Source organism: Caloenas nicobarica, chromosome 2 (assembly GCF_036013445.1).
Source record: "Caloenas nicobarica isolate bCalNic1 chromosome 2, bCalNic1.hap1, whole genome shotgun sequence".
Taxonomy (NCBI): domain Eukaryota; kingdom Metazoa; phylum Chordata; class Aves; order Columbiformes; family Columbidae; genus Caloenas; species Caloenas nicobarica.
Genome location: NC_088246.1, coordinates 144,230,829 through 144,247,668, shown reverse-complemented (window position 1 = coordinate 144,247,668; position 16,840 = coordinate 144,230,829). Strand labels below are relative to the sequence as shown.

Below are 16,840 nucleotides of genomic sequence, written 5' to 3'. Positions count from 1 at the left end.
CAGTAGCAGTATATTAAAACTTAAAGAACACACTAAAAGGTATAATCATTACACTATGTAAACATACTGTTTCTTTCTTAGAATAATTGTTTCACATATGAAACATGGTTACAGTGAACATTGTTATTCCATTACTATACATGAGCACAGTTATACTTGCACATTGGTACAATTAATAAAATGTTAACGTTTTGTTTAGTGTAATCATAGCACTTTTTCACAGATAAACACTATTTCATGCTCTATTTCATGCAAAATTAGCAGGCACAGACAAATCTGCTCCCATTACAACAATAACTCTAAAAAGATTTATCATAATCTCCACAAAACAGAAAGCAAAAATGAAAAATACCAAAGCAGATGGCAAAGCCTTTAATTCTGCACAATACTGCACAAAAATGGCATGGCAACAAAACAAAAGAACAACCATGACAGTGAAAGGGAAAAAAAGAAAAACAACTTTCCTGTGCAAAGAGACTCAATTTTCTCCCTTTTTCACCTGGGGTTTAAACTATTAATTTAATTTCAGCCCCAGGAGTAAATCAAATAAGCCAATCAGTAGAATCCTTATTGTTAATTACTTTATACTTGAAGGTAATACCATGATATGCTATTATGCAACCATAGGAACGACATCCTTTATGCCTCTCAATTTTTTTCTTTGGCTGCCAAACAGGAAAATCTGCAAGCATGCAGAGACTTTTCATTTGTTTTTCTTTTCTGCACCTTTAGAAATGCTACATTGTCTCTAGAAATACCTTATCTTTTATTTTATGCACTATTTTAATGAGTGACAGAGAGCAAACAAAGACCAAATGAGCAGGTTAAAATGCAGGCTTCATAATCTCAGTACCTTCTCGCTATGGCTATGTTCCTCGTTTAGAGTTGTGCTACTACACGTATCTACCCCAGAGTCTTTTATCTGAGGCTCAGACCATTCCAAGTCCTCTTCCAAAGAGTGGCCACCAAAGCATACCATTTTCTTTTGCCTCTCGGATAAGGTGTTAGAATCCGACAAAACTGCCTGCTCACTAGTTTTTCTTTTTCCCCTTTGACTGTACCCTATAGGTGTGGGATAAAAAAAGGATACAAAAAAAGAAAACATGCAAAGGTGTAAATAAAACAAAGGAAATATGAAATGATAAAGGAATCTAAATGGTAAGGCTCCACATGTCTCACCAAAGACATTGGGGATGCCTCACTGCTATGCCAAGACGTATGGTCCAACCAGTTGTAATCCATGTCTCCTGTGAGAATCAGACAGACAAGATAGTGCAGTAAAGGAAAGGTGAAAGAAAGAACAGACAAAGATACAGTAGAATTGTAAAGACTTCTGATTATCCTATCTGATTCACAACCTCTGCCAGCAGGACTTGCAAAGTGTTTCCAGGAAAAAGTTAAGGCTACAACAACGGAGTATATGGAACATGAAATACAGTGAGGAAGGAGGTACATGTGTGTGTCTACTTGTGCATAAATTCATGTACACAGTAAAGAATCCTTGCTTCAGAGTTCATAACTGTTTCTCTAAAATTACTTACAGTAAATTAAATTAAAAGGCAATTTTCATTGTATTCCTACCAGAATTTTCAGAAAAGAAAGCATTTGAATATGGAATGAGTTTTCATCATAATGTGAATACACAGTTCTGTCTTAAGGAACATACTTCTCTGCTTTTCTAATACAAACTAGTATTTATTGTAATCACTTCAATAAAATACTTAAAACAATGGTACTCTTTATTCAGCTGTACAGTAGACGATGTTTTAAAGAAGGTTAAATGATCTGTTAAATATGATAGATTGATTTTAAAAATAGAAAACACTTTTAGAATAAAAAAGCGTATTAACTTTGCTTTAAATTCCCAGAGAAATGTCTACTGGTTAAATATCAGGAAGAATTCTAGTAAGTACAGGTACCTCATAACTAGGAATAAATGTGTAGAGTTTTTACAAAATGGATATATCTTTCATAGAATCAGAATTTAATCTGTATAGCAGAGACATGGGAGGAAGAAAGGTTTAAAAACACAGTTTTAAAGAAATGGTCTGAATTAATGCTGCTGTCCATAGAACTGGAGAATGACTCATGTATATTAATAAAACATTCTCTTTTATGTAGGTACTTTAAAGTGTAAATTGTGCCCACACATTTTGCATTATTACATTTCTCTTTTGTTTTCAGAATTGTTACTACATGTTACATGAAAAATATTTTGTAACTACATGCTACATAATATTCTGATATTATTGTATGCAGGAAAAAATGTTAACTTTCTATCAAATTTTATGACCAAAAGAACACTAAAGTAGTTGTACTCTTTTTATACAGACCACAAATGACATCCTTCTATTATTTCCATTACTTCAGATCCTCTGAAGATGCTCTGATATTGCTTAACCTGTTCTTCTGAAACTACATCAATATGTTGGTGAAATATAACTTATAGATCTGTTCACAGTCCTAACGCTTGTCTAGAAAACTTTAGAGAGGATGTGAAGATAGAACCCCATAAAAATAAGCTAATATATGCTTTAGAAAAGTAAAATAGAGTCTCCTCAGAGGGATATTATGTAAAATGAGAAATATGATCTTTTTTCTCTTGTTTTCTCCTAATATATAGACTTGCATATTCTAGATGGGGGGTGGGGGGAAGTCTCGTTTTAATTTTAAAGAGGAAAATGTATGGAATACAAAGGTTTTATTTTCAAAAATACACGTTGAACTTAGTCCCTTACATTCTGGAGAAATATTGTCATATTAAATGTCCTCTGATTTCATAAAAAACATGATAAGGGACCTCATGAAATTATTTTTAAGCTTTAATTCATTCACATTTTCTAAGTAATAAATGGGCCTGCTTGCAAATGTTTTAACTGTGTTTCTCGATTCTTGGAAGGATTGGTAAATTCTCACCAAAACTGCTTTCTCATGATAGTTAACATCTTGACTATATTACAGATAAAAGTGTGGCTATCCTGCTAAATATTCTCCTGAAAGCTATCAACATTTTGCACAAGGTGCTTCTGGCGTGGAATTTTCAGTGCTGCCTTACCTCTGTTTCCAAAGACATTGCTTCAGAGGAACTGAGTGAAATCATCAGTGAGCTCATAAAGATCTAGCCTTTACTGCATAAATATACATTTAGAGATATTCAGAAGATCTCAAGAGTTCCAGTCTACATATTGCCCGTTCTACAAATCCTAGTTTTAAAATATATTTTTAAAGCGATCTTAAGCGAGGAAACCCCATCTCATTACAGTAATGATGACTTCTCATCTTTAATTGCATGAACTAAAGACACATGAGCCCATATTGGTTTTTTCCAGCAGTTATTTTCTGTGTCATTGATACAACTGCTGTACCCAAAAGCAAAGTCTGACTAAAAAAGTTGTCTTTTGGTTCCCTATAATTTGGTACCTAATTCTATAAGCAAAGCACTGAAATAAAATGGGTTTTATAAGCAGAACGGTTAAAACCGATCATTCTTACTGATTCTAATTCCTGACTATTGCTGAGAAATGGTGTATTTTGATTGAAATGACTAAATTTAAATGTAGGTAGCTACCATTAGGCATTAAGAATCAATCACTGCAAATTACTGGCCATTGTTTAAGGTTTTAAAATTCTCCGCAGCAATCTCGACTATCACTTATAAGCCAAAAGCAGACATGAGAAAGGAATCCAGGAGTACAGCTAGACAACCCTTTCCTTGCCGTTCTACAGTGCTTTACCCATACTCTGTGAAACCCACCATGGCTTTGCCAGCTCTCTTGTTCATGCCTTTGCCCATGTTATAGTTTTGTATGAGCTTGTGAAAAGCAAGGTTTCCTATCAAGACAAACTTTCACTTTTGTGTCTACCTAGAAAACAACTCCCTAAAAATAGGAAAATAAGTTATTGAAAAGCTGAGTCCCCTGAGATGTATCAACCACACACACATTCCCACTGCAAATGTGCATATACCTAGTCACCAAAAACTGGTCCAATCTTCACTTGCTACTGGCATGTCCACAATATGTGCTTATAGGCCCATACTCAAAACCAGAAATTAAATTAGCTTTACAGTAACTGTACTTTACAGTACAGGTGTGCTGTACATACCTGAGTTCATACTATGGGTGTTTTGTGAGCAAATGTTGAGCACTGTTGGGGTATAACAGTGTGGCATATGCACACCAGCATTTGAAACATACACACTGACTTTCAGTTAGAGGAAGAAATTCTATATTTTTTATTTCTGTTTTTTTTTCTAATAGAGCTATCCAAAATGTTAGTCTACATACATTAATACATACAATAATATGTGGCATTGATATCACATACTATTTAAGCTATTGAGAATGATAGATTGTTTAGAATGATAATTTAAAATTTTTGAAACTTCCATTATACAGTAAAAATAAAATGGATTGGTTATTTTCCTACTATAGAACTTCCAATTTCTGTCTACTTTCTGGGAAAACAAACCTCTTAAGGTAAGTTCTTTTACATTCTGTTAGAGAAATTTTACAGACATCTTTCAAAAAATTGAATCTGGAGATCTCTAATTCTTCTACACAAACTTCGGATATTTATTATATAGAACTGTACATCTGAATTAAATAGCCTATGCTCCTTCTACAATCAGTGAAGGGAAACAGAACTTTTTAAAGTGTGGTTCATTTGATCTGTTTAAATTGTGTACTTCCAGGTGAGATAAACCATACCTTCATCATACCCAAAATGACTTATTTCTCCTCCACTGCTTATAAAGGAGATCTCAGCGACTCGTTCAGACCATCACCACCTTTTTATCAGGAGGATCCTACTACCCTAAGTTACTCTGTTGACACAGCATCAACTAAATGTTTGCATATCTAAGAAAATACAAAAATTAGCATGGAAAGGACGAGGACCCTTCAAGCTCTCATGGAAGACAAGTCAACTGGACTGATTTTATACAAATAGAAATACCAAATATTTCTTTTAACATGTCATTTGAACAGGGGTATCATATCACCTTTTTTGCTCTTCAGCCTAGCAGTGGTAATGGAGACTAAAAGGATTTTCACACCAGTTTGTGTGTTCAAGTGTTTAAACATAGGTCGCAGGCTCATCTGCTGGTGTAACTGAATTCTGCTTGCTAAAAAGATTTCCAAGAGTCCTCTCAAACATATATTACTATATGGTGCATCCACGTACTATTTGCGTCCACAATTAGACACATTTAGCCCAGCATGCCCGAGGCATTCGCACACAGAAATTACTTACATTTTAAAAAATCCAGTTACCTGAAGCAACAGTTACTCTTTATCAAACGGTAAGCCCTGAACCTAAATCTGCATGGAGGAACACATGCAAAATTGAGCCTGTTGCCAGATTAAAGCACTCCCACTTCTTGCTCTACTATTCTTTCCTCTCCTTTTCAGTCAAGATGCAGAAAGCTGACTTTCATTTTAATTTAGTTGTGTCTCACAGTAAATACCAATTACTCTAAAACTAAAATTATAAGGAAATAAGCAATAACTCTACCCAAAGATTGTTTTGTCCATATTTGTATTCTCTTTTCCATTAAAATATGTAGCTATATGTTTAAAAATGTCATAGAAATTAGAAATGATAAAGTCTTTGTAGGTCATCTAGGTTTTGCCCTTAACATTGGATCAAATCATCTAAATGACAGGTCTAAATGTTATAGAAGTTAAGTAAATGCAATCAAGCTATTATTAATAAAATATTTAAACTTATAAAAATATACCCAGAATGACTGTCTGGAAGCCCTGTAGCATATTACACTTTTATGAGACATGTATTGCTTAGTACACCCACACTTTTTTGAGGTACAATGAATGACCTGATAAAATCCCTGGACATAATTTTTTCAGTGCAAGTTCTATGAACATTAAAATCTTGGCTGAGTAAATGATTTGTGAAATCTTGTAAAATTAAAAGTAATACATGTAAGACATAGGTTTTTGTTTCCTTACACGAAAAATTGTTAAACCATAATTTTTCTGTAATAAGGACACTGTAATTTTAATTCTGACTACCAGAGAACGCACTTGCCAGTCTCTTAGATATTTCTCTTCCACAATAACAGATGTTTTATTATTGAGAATATGTGGTTTTACGGTGTGCTGCAGAAAAGAGTCAGGAAAAAACTGTCACCTCATTGATAAATTATGTGAGCTATAATATCAAAGCCATCTTTCATGGAAAAAGGAACTAATATATTAATAAGCTAGGTACAATCTTAGATAATGTCATTATAACAGTGCTCAGATGCCTCTTGAGTTCAGGAATGCAGCTGGATGTGAGAAAGGCCATATGTGAGGTCTGCTCCTATCAGTGCCACTGAACTCTGTGTGTATATGGAAAGCTTGCATGGACAAATTAGACTGCGAAAAAAATCACATCAGTGACCATACCTTCCTGTATAAATGTTGTTAAACTGAAGCCTTTGTAAGTTTACTGGTATTTAGTATCTTTTGCTCATTTTCTTTAGCCAAAAGCAAATAGGCAGAAGAAAAGCTTTTCTTCATCTCCACCCAGGAACCTGCAGCAATGGGAACTTCCCGTTGCAATGGGAACATTGAATGACAGTGTATAGTTAAAAGAATTCCAGCAGTCAGTTTCCATTCGCCTTCTATATTAATGTTTGAGTATGTATTTTTCACTTCTTAGAACAGCTTTTCCACTCAGAAATATAGGACTTAAGTAACTTTTCGAAGGCATTAAATAATTTTGATCTATCCTACACAGCATGTATCTACTCTTTCTTGAGTGTTGTCCATGTTCACAGTCAAGTCCAAAACCATTTGTCTTCCAAACAGTTTACACATAAGATGCTCTATTTAATTTGCCATTCTACAGATGCAGTCATTTGGGATGCCCTGAGGTGCCCAAAACCTTCACATAGGATTTATGGATGTCCCCCACACTTCCTATCTAAACCAGTACTTATCTAAACTGGAAAGTTCTTCCCTTGGTAAATTAAAAGCATCTTGTTTCAAACCAAGTAAAACAAACAAACAAGTTTCCTCAAATTCAAAGCTCACTGCCAAAAAGGACAAGGCATATAATTCTAAATTCTTCAAGTTGTGGAGATAACCTGACTATACACTGCATGCGGAATACATACTACATACTGACCACATGAGCCACTAATTGTGCATATGTGTCATAGAATCATAGAATCATTTAGGCTGGAAAGGATCTTTAAGGTCATTGAGTCCGATCAGTAACCTAACACTGCCAAGTCCACCACTAAACCATTTCCTTAAGTGACACATGTACATGTCTTTTAAACACCTCCAGGGATGGTGACTCCACCACTTCCCTGGACAGCCTGTTCCAGTGCCTGACAACCCTTTCTGTAAAGAAATTTTTCTTAATATCCAGTCTAATCCTTCCCTGGCACAACTTGAGGCCACTTCCTCTTGTCCTATCACTTGTTACCTGGGAGAAGAGACCAACCCCCTCCACGCTACATCCTCCTTTTAGGTAGTTGTAGGACAGTGATAAGGTCTCCCCTCAGCCTCCTTTTCTCCAGTCTAAACAGCCCCAGTTCCCTCAGCTGCTCCTCATCAGACTTGTGCTCCAGACACCTCACCAGCTTTGTCACCCTCCTCTGCGCTGTCTCCAGCACCTCAATGTCTTTCTTGTAGTGAGGGGCCCAAAACCAAGCACAGTATTCGAGGTGCCGCCTCACCAGTGACAAGTACAGTGGCACGATCTCTTCTCTAGTCCTGCTGGCCACACTGTTTCTGATACAAGCCAGGATGCTGTTGGCCTTTTTGGCCACCTGGGCACACTGCTGGCTCATGTTCGGCCAGCTGTCAACCAACACCCCCAGGTATTTTTCTGCCACACAGCTTTGCAGCCACCCTTCTCCGAGCCGGTAGCGCTGCCTGGGGTTGTTGCGACCCAAGTGCAGGACTACAGCTGTTGAAGAACTTTCATTTAGGAAGGTTACTTTCTGTGTTTGCAATACTATCCATCTAGACTGCCACACAGTGGGTGATTCCAAAGAGGAGCTACACAGACAGAGTTGCCTGGAGGTGATTATATGAGTGTTTAAACAACTGCTTTGTCAGCTCTGACACTTCTGTGCCATGCTAGCATTTGGTGCAGGAACAAATGCAAAGTTGCCTGGCACATGGAAAGCACAGAAATATTTTTCAGTAGAGTCACTAATGCAGTCTGAGCACTGATGGCAAAAGGAAGCCTCTTCTTGCAGGTCTTCTAGCAGGCTTTGAAACTTCCTACCACACATTTCAATATTTCTTGTTTGGAAATAATTATTCCTCTGGAATTGTCAGCTTTCAATATGGAACAGCCTGGGAAAATGTCTGAAGGTTCTGGTCCTACCAAAACACAAACGAGATGCTGTTCTTTATGTAAAGGATATGAAGTACAGACTTGACTTTTAATATGTGAAATGCAGAGAAATGCTGTACTTAGGAGAAAAATGTATCGGTGTTCATTAGAGATAAGGAAGCTGTGGACCACACTCTGATGTTTGCACTTAGCCGTTAGCATTCAAACCAGTGGCACCTATACCAAGAGCTGTACTCAAAAGCCTCAAGAGCCTTACTGCTAGCAGCTGGGAAATCTCGGAGCAACCATATAAATAAATGCAAAAGATGTAGGAGATCTTTTGTCAAATCTCCTAGGAAGCAGACCTTGACCCACTTGGGAGATTCACTGCTGAAGTTCTCAAGAGAAGTCAAAGATTAAGTGCAATCATACTTCTGCACAGGAACTTGACAGTTATAAGCACTAAGAAGAAAACCACTGTGCACAATTCAGCAGAAGCTTCTGATTTGGAGCTTAGAATACTAGCAGATGTTGTAAGAAGTAGCTAAGTGTCCCTCACCTGAAAAGTAGAAACACCCAAAATTGATCTCAAGCAGTTTTAGATTTCTATATCTGAACCAGCTACTCGTAACTGCATTCATCTGACTTGTTTTATACATCCACTTTAAGGCTGACATGAGTTGTACTCAAGAAGTGTGTGTTTTTCTTCAATGACTGCAAAAGAAGTCAAGATGCTCAGCTAGGGTGTAGATGCCTTGTTTGTGGATATCTACATTAAGTCAGACAGAATCACAGCTCTGATATATGGATCTGCAGATTTATAGGAACACTACGTGTGTTAAAGGGTTTAAGAGTGATTTTGTGTGACCCTGCATAACCGCCCCTCTGGTCTACATAAGTCAGTCATTAAGAATTTTTTTTTTTTTTTTTTTTTTAAAGTAATACCGTTTAGGGAAAGATATTATTAAAATTGAAGACCCTGGCTTACCCTCAAATAACACATAGCCTTGTTTTCAACTACTCTTAACAGAAAGGATTATCTAATGTAAAGGGCAAAAGGTTTTCAGCATGACTAATTTGTTGTGGCTCTCTTTCTGAAATGGAGACAGCATCACTGCTGATAGAAGAATATTTACTGGAAGTATTTGCTTAAGTATGTTTTCCTGGAAGAATTTAAATTGCAGAAAATACTTCCTTCAAAATTACATTTTCTGAAACAAAATTAGGCTTAGTCTATTAGTTAAATATATTTTGATAAATGTTTTTCCTTGGAATAAATTGAAAGAAATCATATCAATATACCAAATGATAAATTACCTACTTCCTGTAGAAAGCTACAGCATATTAAAACCAGTGGGCCGGATATTAAAAAAAAAAAAAAAAAGAGAGAGAAAAAGAAATACCAAAATACCATCATTTCCTAACAGAAGTCCACACTCACCAGACTCCCACTGGAAGAGGTGCTTCCAATCACAGCACAGTGCAAATACTAGATGACCTCACACACTTGCAGCCATGCCTCTCATGTAACACCTGGAGTTTGTCCCTGTATGTCACACCATGGCCTCTATCGTGTGATCCAGTAGACAACTCATACTCCAGGCCATCAAGAAAATGGACCAGTACTTTTAAGAAGTAATGGAAAACAGTCAGATATTCTATACTGGGGACCCAGTCCACCAATGCCAGTTCATCTTATTAATATTCAGGTTTCTCAGATTTGCACACTTTTGTTGTATGTTCTCTGCTACTCTATTTCACATAAGATCAGGGAAAACTGGAACTAATTAAGCATTCTATCTTATGGATTTCTCTCTTGTGTGGTTGTCTTTAAAACTTTGTTTTAGGAAGATGTTTACTCCGAATTACACTTTTGACCCTGCTTCTGGCATTTTAATTTTTCAATTCCCTCTCCTCTCCTCTCCCCTCCTCTCCCCTCCTCTCCTCTCTCTTCTCCGTAGGAAGTTTTGAGCCTATGCCTGGAGAAGGAAATTCCTTGAGCAGAATACAAAGGAAAACAACCTTTGGAAAGCTTAGATAAGGCAGTATTTCAGGATCATGCCCAGTAGTAAGTAATCAAAAGCGATTTATTACTTCTTTACTACTATTCTAAATAGTCTAAATTTTCAGTCTCTTGCAGGATACGTCTTTTTCCTTTTTCATCCCTATTCTTCAAAGACCATACATATGTTCGCAGGCTGACCTCACATGTCTTCCTTGCTTATCTGTCATTACCATGCAACTCTCCACCCCAGGGTTCCAACTGACAGCTTCATTGCAAGTTCATCATCTCAGGCTTGGTACCAGTATCAGCAATACCAGCTTGCCTATACCTCAATGAGGGACCCATTTAAAGAAGAAACAAGCACTATTAGTAATGCAAGGGAGAATAAAACCTATTAATAACACTAAAGGATCCCACATCTGGCCCTTGTTTCAGCAGCTGAGTCCTCTGGAACACTGTGATGATATTCCCATCAACTAAAAGCAGACAGCCTAGCAAAGTGTCCTGAGTGAGCCTAACTCTCCTCACAGACTCTTCTACTGGAAGTTAAACAAGCTTTTGGATACAATGCACACAGGAATTCACTGGTGTCTGGAAGGTGAGAAAAAAAAATAAAACAACTATGTTTCTCAAATCACTGGCTCAGAAAAATGAGTCACCTTGGAAAATGACTGTTAAGGAACCACAGCTCTGTTATACAAGCACAGAAAATCCAATGTTTCTATGACGTGTTGGAGCTGCTGCACAACTGGGAACTGATCTGCACATGCACAACAAATTCCTTCCTCAGACTTTGAAAATAGTCCAGGCAAATTCAACTGTCATGCTGCCAACAGCAAGGCAACAGTAAAACCTGCCAAGCCAGCTGGAAATGAGCCTTATAGCACCCTGGAAGAGAACACAGTTCATAACTGGAGCACTATGAAAATTTGTGAGGAACAGCTGCAATGTTTAAGAAACAAGTTTGGGTCCTGTGTGCTCGTGATGCCTCTTTCTGTCAGATTTTTCTTTTCATTACCTTTTTATTTACATTCAGTGAAGGAGGCTTGGTTAAACTGAAGAAATAAGTAGCTTCAGAAAGACTCTATTTAGCATTAGTAGACATATTTACTTATGCAATTCACTTGTGCTGGCTTACCTTATATTCAGCTTTCCACAGATACAGACTTTTTACATCCTGAAGTTGTGACTTTGGCACAATGACTGTCAAAGTAGCTCCAACAAGGCTTCCTGGCATCTGGAAGTCTCAGGGGCATAGGATTTACTGCACATGCATTGAATCCTAAATGTGAACCTATTTCTATTTGGACATTTTGGACAAACATATCAGCTCTCTACCTTTGAGAGGCAGTGTTTAACCAGGTGCATTTTAATTTCTTTTAGAAATGGGCATCTGCTAACAGGGAGTCTATACGAATGTTTTCTTCAAATAATACATTTAAAGCTATTAGAACAACTGAAGCCAATGCAAATCATAAACAACATGCAAACATATGCAAAGATCCTTCTAATACTTAGTAACAACAGAAAAAAAAATAAATTAAAAAAAACCCCAACAACGTAAAAACTAACCCCTTATATTGTGTACTTATTTACTCTTAAGCTTTAGTGCTTTGATGTCAACACTAATTATTACAGCAAATAACTATGCTACTTTGAATCAGTATATCTTAATTACTAAGTAAGCCTCAAATTTACAAAGGGAAGACAATAGGAGACCATGAAAGACAGCAAAGGAATGGATTCTTTATGAGACCTGGTGTCAAATTCACAACCATGAACATGAACTTAGCCTGACAGTTGTACTCATGACAGAGTTGTATTAACTTCATCAAGAGAACAAACAACCGTAAATAAAACTGAAATAGCGAACATGTGAGGAAGGAAAGGAAAATCTTTTTAGCTTAGTTTTAAAGAAACATATTAATTCATAATAGCCTTCTATATTTTTAGCCCCAAAGTCACATAGAGATAAGCCTAATGAAAGGAGACACTACTAACAACATCGTGATATCTCCTATCACAGACACATCATTATCTAGAATCAATTTCCATCCTCAGCCCAACAGCCACCCTTACATTATGACTGAGGATCAGCCAGTTGTTTCATTGATCTCATCTTTTTCCTTTGTCTCCACTGCGTCCAGTCAGGATCACTGACATCTTGCTACAAAAAAGTGATATTAAGAAATATCTCATCTTCTGATTTTCAATATGAGATAACCAATGAACAAATAATGTATCTGTGCATCTAGTAGAATAATACAATAATTACCATTATTATTATTTTATAATATAAATATTTAAAATTTTGAAGTTAAAAAATCTTATAAAATTATCAAATATCTCAGTTTCAGTTCAACATTGCCTTTTTCTGTTCAGTTATTAGGTTTTGTCTGGGAGGAAAAAGTACCCTCCACTTTTACCCTTGGACATAGCTGTTGTCCTATAAGGAGAGCTGGAGGGAAAAAAAGATCCGGTCCATGGTTTTGAGCATGGTATTCCAAAAAGATTATTACAAGCTCTCAGTGCGCACAGAACAGGACTCTAAATTCACTCTAAATGTCTTGATCACTGATGAGGAAACATATTTTAGAACAGAAATAAGAATAACCTTAAAAGCAACATTTTGTGTATTACATACTTGAACAGCTAGGCGTTTTGAATAGCAAACAACCATTCAGGAGTTAAGATGAGTTATTTTCTTGTCTGTAATTCTCAGTTTGCATTATGCAAAAAGCCATAGGCAAATTTTGAAACTCTACCTAACAATGACAAGCAAAATACCGCTACTCTGATATACATCACCAGTTTAAGATTAAGCTATTTGTAACATGGAAATACAGCATTTCAACATAAATCATAGCAGTTCTCTTCTTTAAAGCTGATCTAACATTTCACAAGTGGAATACTAATAACAGCTTTCCTGATTGACTAAACAAGTGTAATTTTTAATTAATGCAACCTGCTACCTTCTTAAAACTGATTTCTAAACTCCAGCAGACACAATACAGGCTCACTTCACTGTTAAAATGATTTGATTTAAGAAACAAGAGCTTAATCACAGCAGTAAATCACAAAGTATCACCCATCCCTGGCAGCACACTTGCTGAAAATGGTCTAGAAACAGTCAGTGCATCTGCTGATTTGGTAAGCTGGAGTGGCAGCAAAAAAAACAGTGTGAGAGGGTTTTTCATCACCTTGACACTGCAATAAAAGACTGTGTAAACTAGTAATTGGACCATTAATTATTGATGTCCCTTTTAGTAATCACAGTGCAGAAAGTAATTTGGTATATGTAAAAACACCTATTTTTTGAGTTTGGTTACATGTTATTTTTCTCAAACCACCTTATTTGAAGGAAATTAATTACCTCCTTAATGAGGAACAAAAAACCTGAAAATGAAACTCCAGTGGATTCCATAAGTAATGATCATAACGAGCTGTCTAATTTAGTTTCATACCTTCTTTTCAAAGGCTTGAAGGCATGAGACTCTAGAATTAAATCAGTTTAGAGCAATGATCTGTAATACCTGGTTTACAGTTTAAAGAACAGATGTGCAAAAATAAAACACCAAAGATCGCGGGGTTTTTTTAAGACACCTTAGCACCATCAACCTTATTTTGTGCCTATATATGTTTATATGTACATATGTGCATGCAGGAAAATTCACCTATGTGTTATATTAAGGTTAGGTTGCAAAATGAAATATTCAGAAGGCAAGAATGATATGAAACTTATTTTGCCATGGAGCATTAATTTAGTCTCTATACAAATGTGTTAATATATTATATTTCATAATATGATGGCAAACTTCCCCCATCCCCCAGGACCACCATCATGTTCGGTGCACAGAAAAAAGGGTATAGAATAAATAAGTAACAAATGAATATCTTCGCTTCTTCAGTTAATGACCCCTTTCATTATTTACTGACCATAATCTAAATGCAGATCTAAGTACAAAATTATTTGTCTCATGATAATATTTCTTTGATGGTCTCAGAGTATGTTAGTTCTGCAGGCATCAGGGTTAAATTCAAGGAATTTTTCTTTGCAGCCTGCCTGCATAATGAAATGAAGTGGATGCTACAACTACTCTTTTTTAAAACGAGCTGCTGAAATACAGATATAGAAGTGAAAACCATGAAATGTTTCAAGCAATTTTCTGTGCCAAACTTGAGAAATATAGGACTTGATTTTTCTTCAGTCATTTCTAGGGTTGTAGTTCTGCCTATTTCTAGCTCTGTTATACTCATGCTTAGTAAATGACAAGAACTTGTAAAAATCTACTCACCAAACAAGCATTTAATTTTATTATATTATTAAAACAAAAAATATTCTTCTTCCTAACATCCATCCAGGACTGCTCACGTCTATGTATACAAACTGGATGGAAACCTCCTTTGCATAGAAATTGTCTAAGGATGTTCTTCAAAGAGAACTAATATAGTTAGTAAAATGTTGGGGAGATATAAGGGTAAGATTGTTAAAGCCATATATATGAAGAGATGTAGATACATCCTCATTCCAAAATTAATTTTGAATCCTAATTATAAAAGTAGATTTCTTAATTGTATTTTTCAGTCTCTTCATGATTTCAAAAGAATACAGAACAATAGAAGAAGGCTCCATGAAAGAATAGTTGGTTGATGTTAGCTCTGTAATTATTTCATTTAGCTGAATACATAAATAAGCATGTTGCTCAGGGACCTTTCCACAGTCAACAAGAACTACTCCCATAATTATAGCCTTCATGGTAGCTGAAGCTGTAATAAAAGTTACATAAGGGATTTAATCTCAGTCTCCTGTTTTTATATGATCACAATTATCCAAAAATACACCTCCTGAAGCTAAATATTTCCAGAATGTGCTTAAGCAAAAGGTCAGTATTTTTCACTACTTTTTAAGGAAAATTCCCTCACAACCTCTACTTGCTCATCTTTAATTTTCTGGAAAGCTGAGGTGAGACGAGAAAAAAAGTCATAAGAATTAATGCCTGCAAAAACAGCAGAGAATTTCACCTCTACATTATGGAGACTCTCATTGCACAAAGGAGTCCTTCAGCCAGTGTAACTTGTGTAGCTTACATCAAAAGAGTTTTTCAGAAGCAAACAAAAAGTATGGATGAGTCTGGACCACCATTCTCTTCTCCAAGTAGAAGAACTATATACACAGAATACAAGTTGCATATTTCTGGTGTAAACACTGAAACTGTACTACTCCAGATGATGTTACTAACTCATTCTTGTTACAAATATATCAAGGATAATAAACAAAAATGCTGTAAAGCCCATGAAGTGACCAGATAGAATTGCATAAGACACTTGTGGTGCAGCCATTTTCAAAACATGCTCTTCTCTCTTGCTTCAGTTGCGCTTTCATTGTTTCTTCACCATGAGGGTGAGGATGCACTGGAACAGGCTGCCCAGAGCAGCTGTGGGTGCCCCATCCCTGGAAGTGTCCAAGGTCAGGCTGGATGGGGCTCTGAGCAGCCTGGTCTAGCTGAAGATGTCCCTGCTCATTGCAGGGGAGTGGAACTAGATGATCTTTAAGGCCCCTTTCAACCCAAACCATCCTATGATTCCATGATTTCCTTAGTTGTTCACTGTACTTGACAGTATAATTAATCCAGATTAACACAGATTTTCCAGTAAAAGACTTTTCATATTCACCCAGTGACTATCCACATCAGTTTTATCTTCAGATAAACTGCTACTGTACTTACTCACTACTATCTAAGGCAGACTAGCAGCAAATGCGTCATGTTCTTTCCATCTACTGTCCTTTTCAGAGGCTTATGCAGTTCACTCTTGAAGTACTTATTCACTACTTATGAAACTGAAAGCCTTTGAAAGGGAAACATAACAAAAATATGAAAATTACATAAACAATTTTTTAAAAATTATTTTAAATTAAGTGTCAGAAACCTGTTGAAATTAAGTTCTCGGGTATTCCCATTCTTCAAACATTACTGTTAAGGAAGAAATTTTTCTTGGCTTTTATGGTAAAGGAGAGGAAAGCAGGGCAGAGGCTGCCTCTTTTCCTCATCATGCATTCTTGATATCTCTGTACAGGAGTCAGCTGTGAAAATAGTTGTGGGATCCAGCTGGCACAGGTGTCATCACAATGACCTTAATAGATATGGCCAGCTGACTTGTAAACAACAGAATGATCATTCTCCTGATTTAAATCTGGCAGTGAACACTTGGAAATACACCCATTAGTCCCTTGAAAGAGTGATCACCAAATTTTTCTTAGAACTCTTTGAAACACTCTTCTTTTCTGCCTGTGTCTGCTCAGGACAGACTAAATACCATAGAGCACGTTTGCTGTGTGGTAGGGACTGCAGTCCTTGCCCGACTCAAGGTTTTATAAAAAAGCAAGGCCTTGAATAAGCTACAAGATAATAAAGGTATTATGATTAGAATATTTTAGTACCTGAATCTGTCATTTTTAAAAGGTCTGTGATTATATTTTTATTATTTTACTGCGATTAGAAATAATTTTAACCTCAGTATTCTCCTGTTGCTGCT

At 36.3% G+C, this 16,840-nt stretch overlaps 1 protein-coding gene across 41 annotated transcripts in view; it reads right to left on the bottom strand.

The window, feature by feature from the left end:
* The window catches only part of RIMS2 (regulating synaptic membrane exocytosis 2), a 479,246-nt gene that overhangs the window by 232,636 nt on the left and 229,770 nt on the right, over positions 1-16,840 (bottom strand). For 26 of the 41 annotated variants that reach the window (XM_065627842.1, XM_065627852.1, XM_065627847.1 and 23 more), the window contains one exon: positions 1,180-1,247. In XM_065627842.1, coding sequence (XP_065483914.1) covers positions 1,180-1,247 — 68 coding nt within the window. Of the gene's footprint in view, positions 1-853; positions 1,063-1,179; positions 1,248-16,840 lie in introns of all 41 variants that reach the window. The other 15 variants (XM_065627833.1, XM_065627834.1, XM_065627837.1 and 12 more) reach the window with 1 other exon arrangement.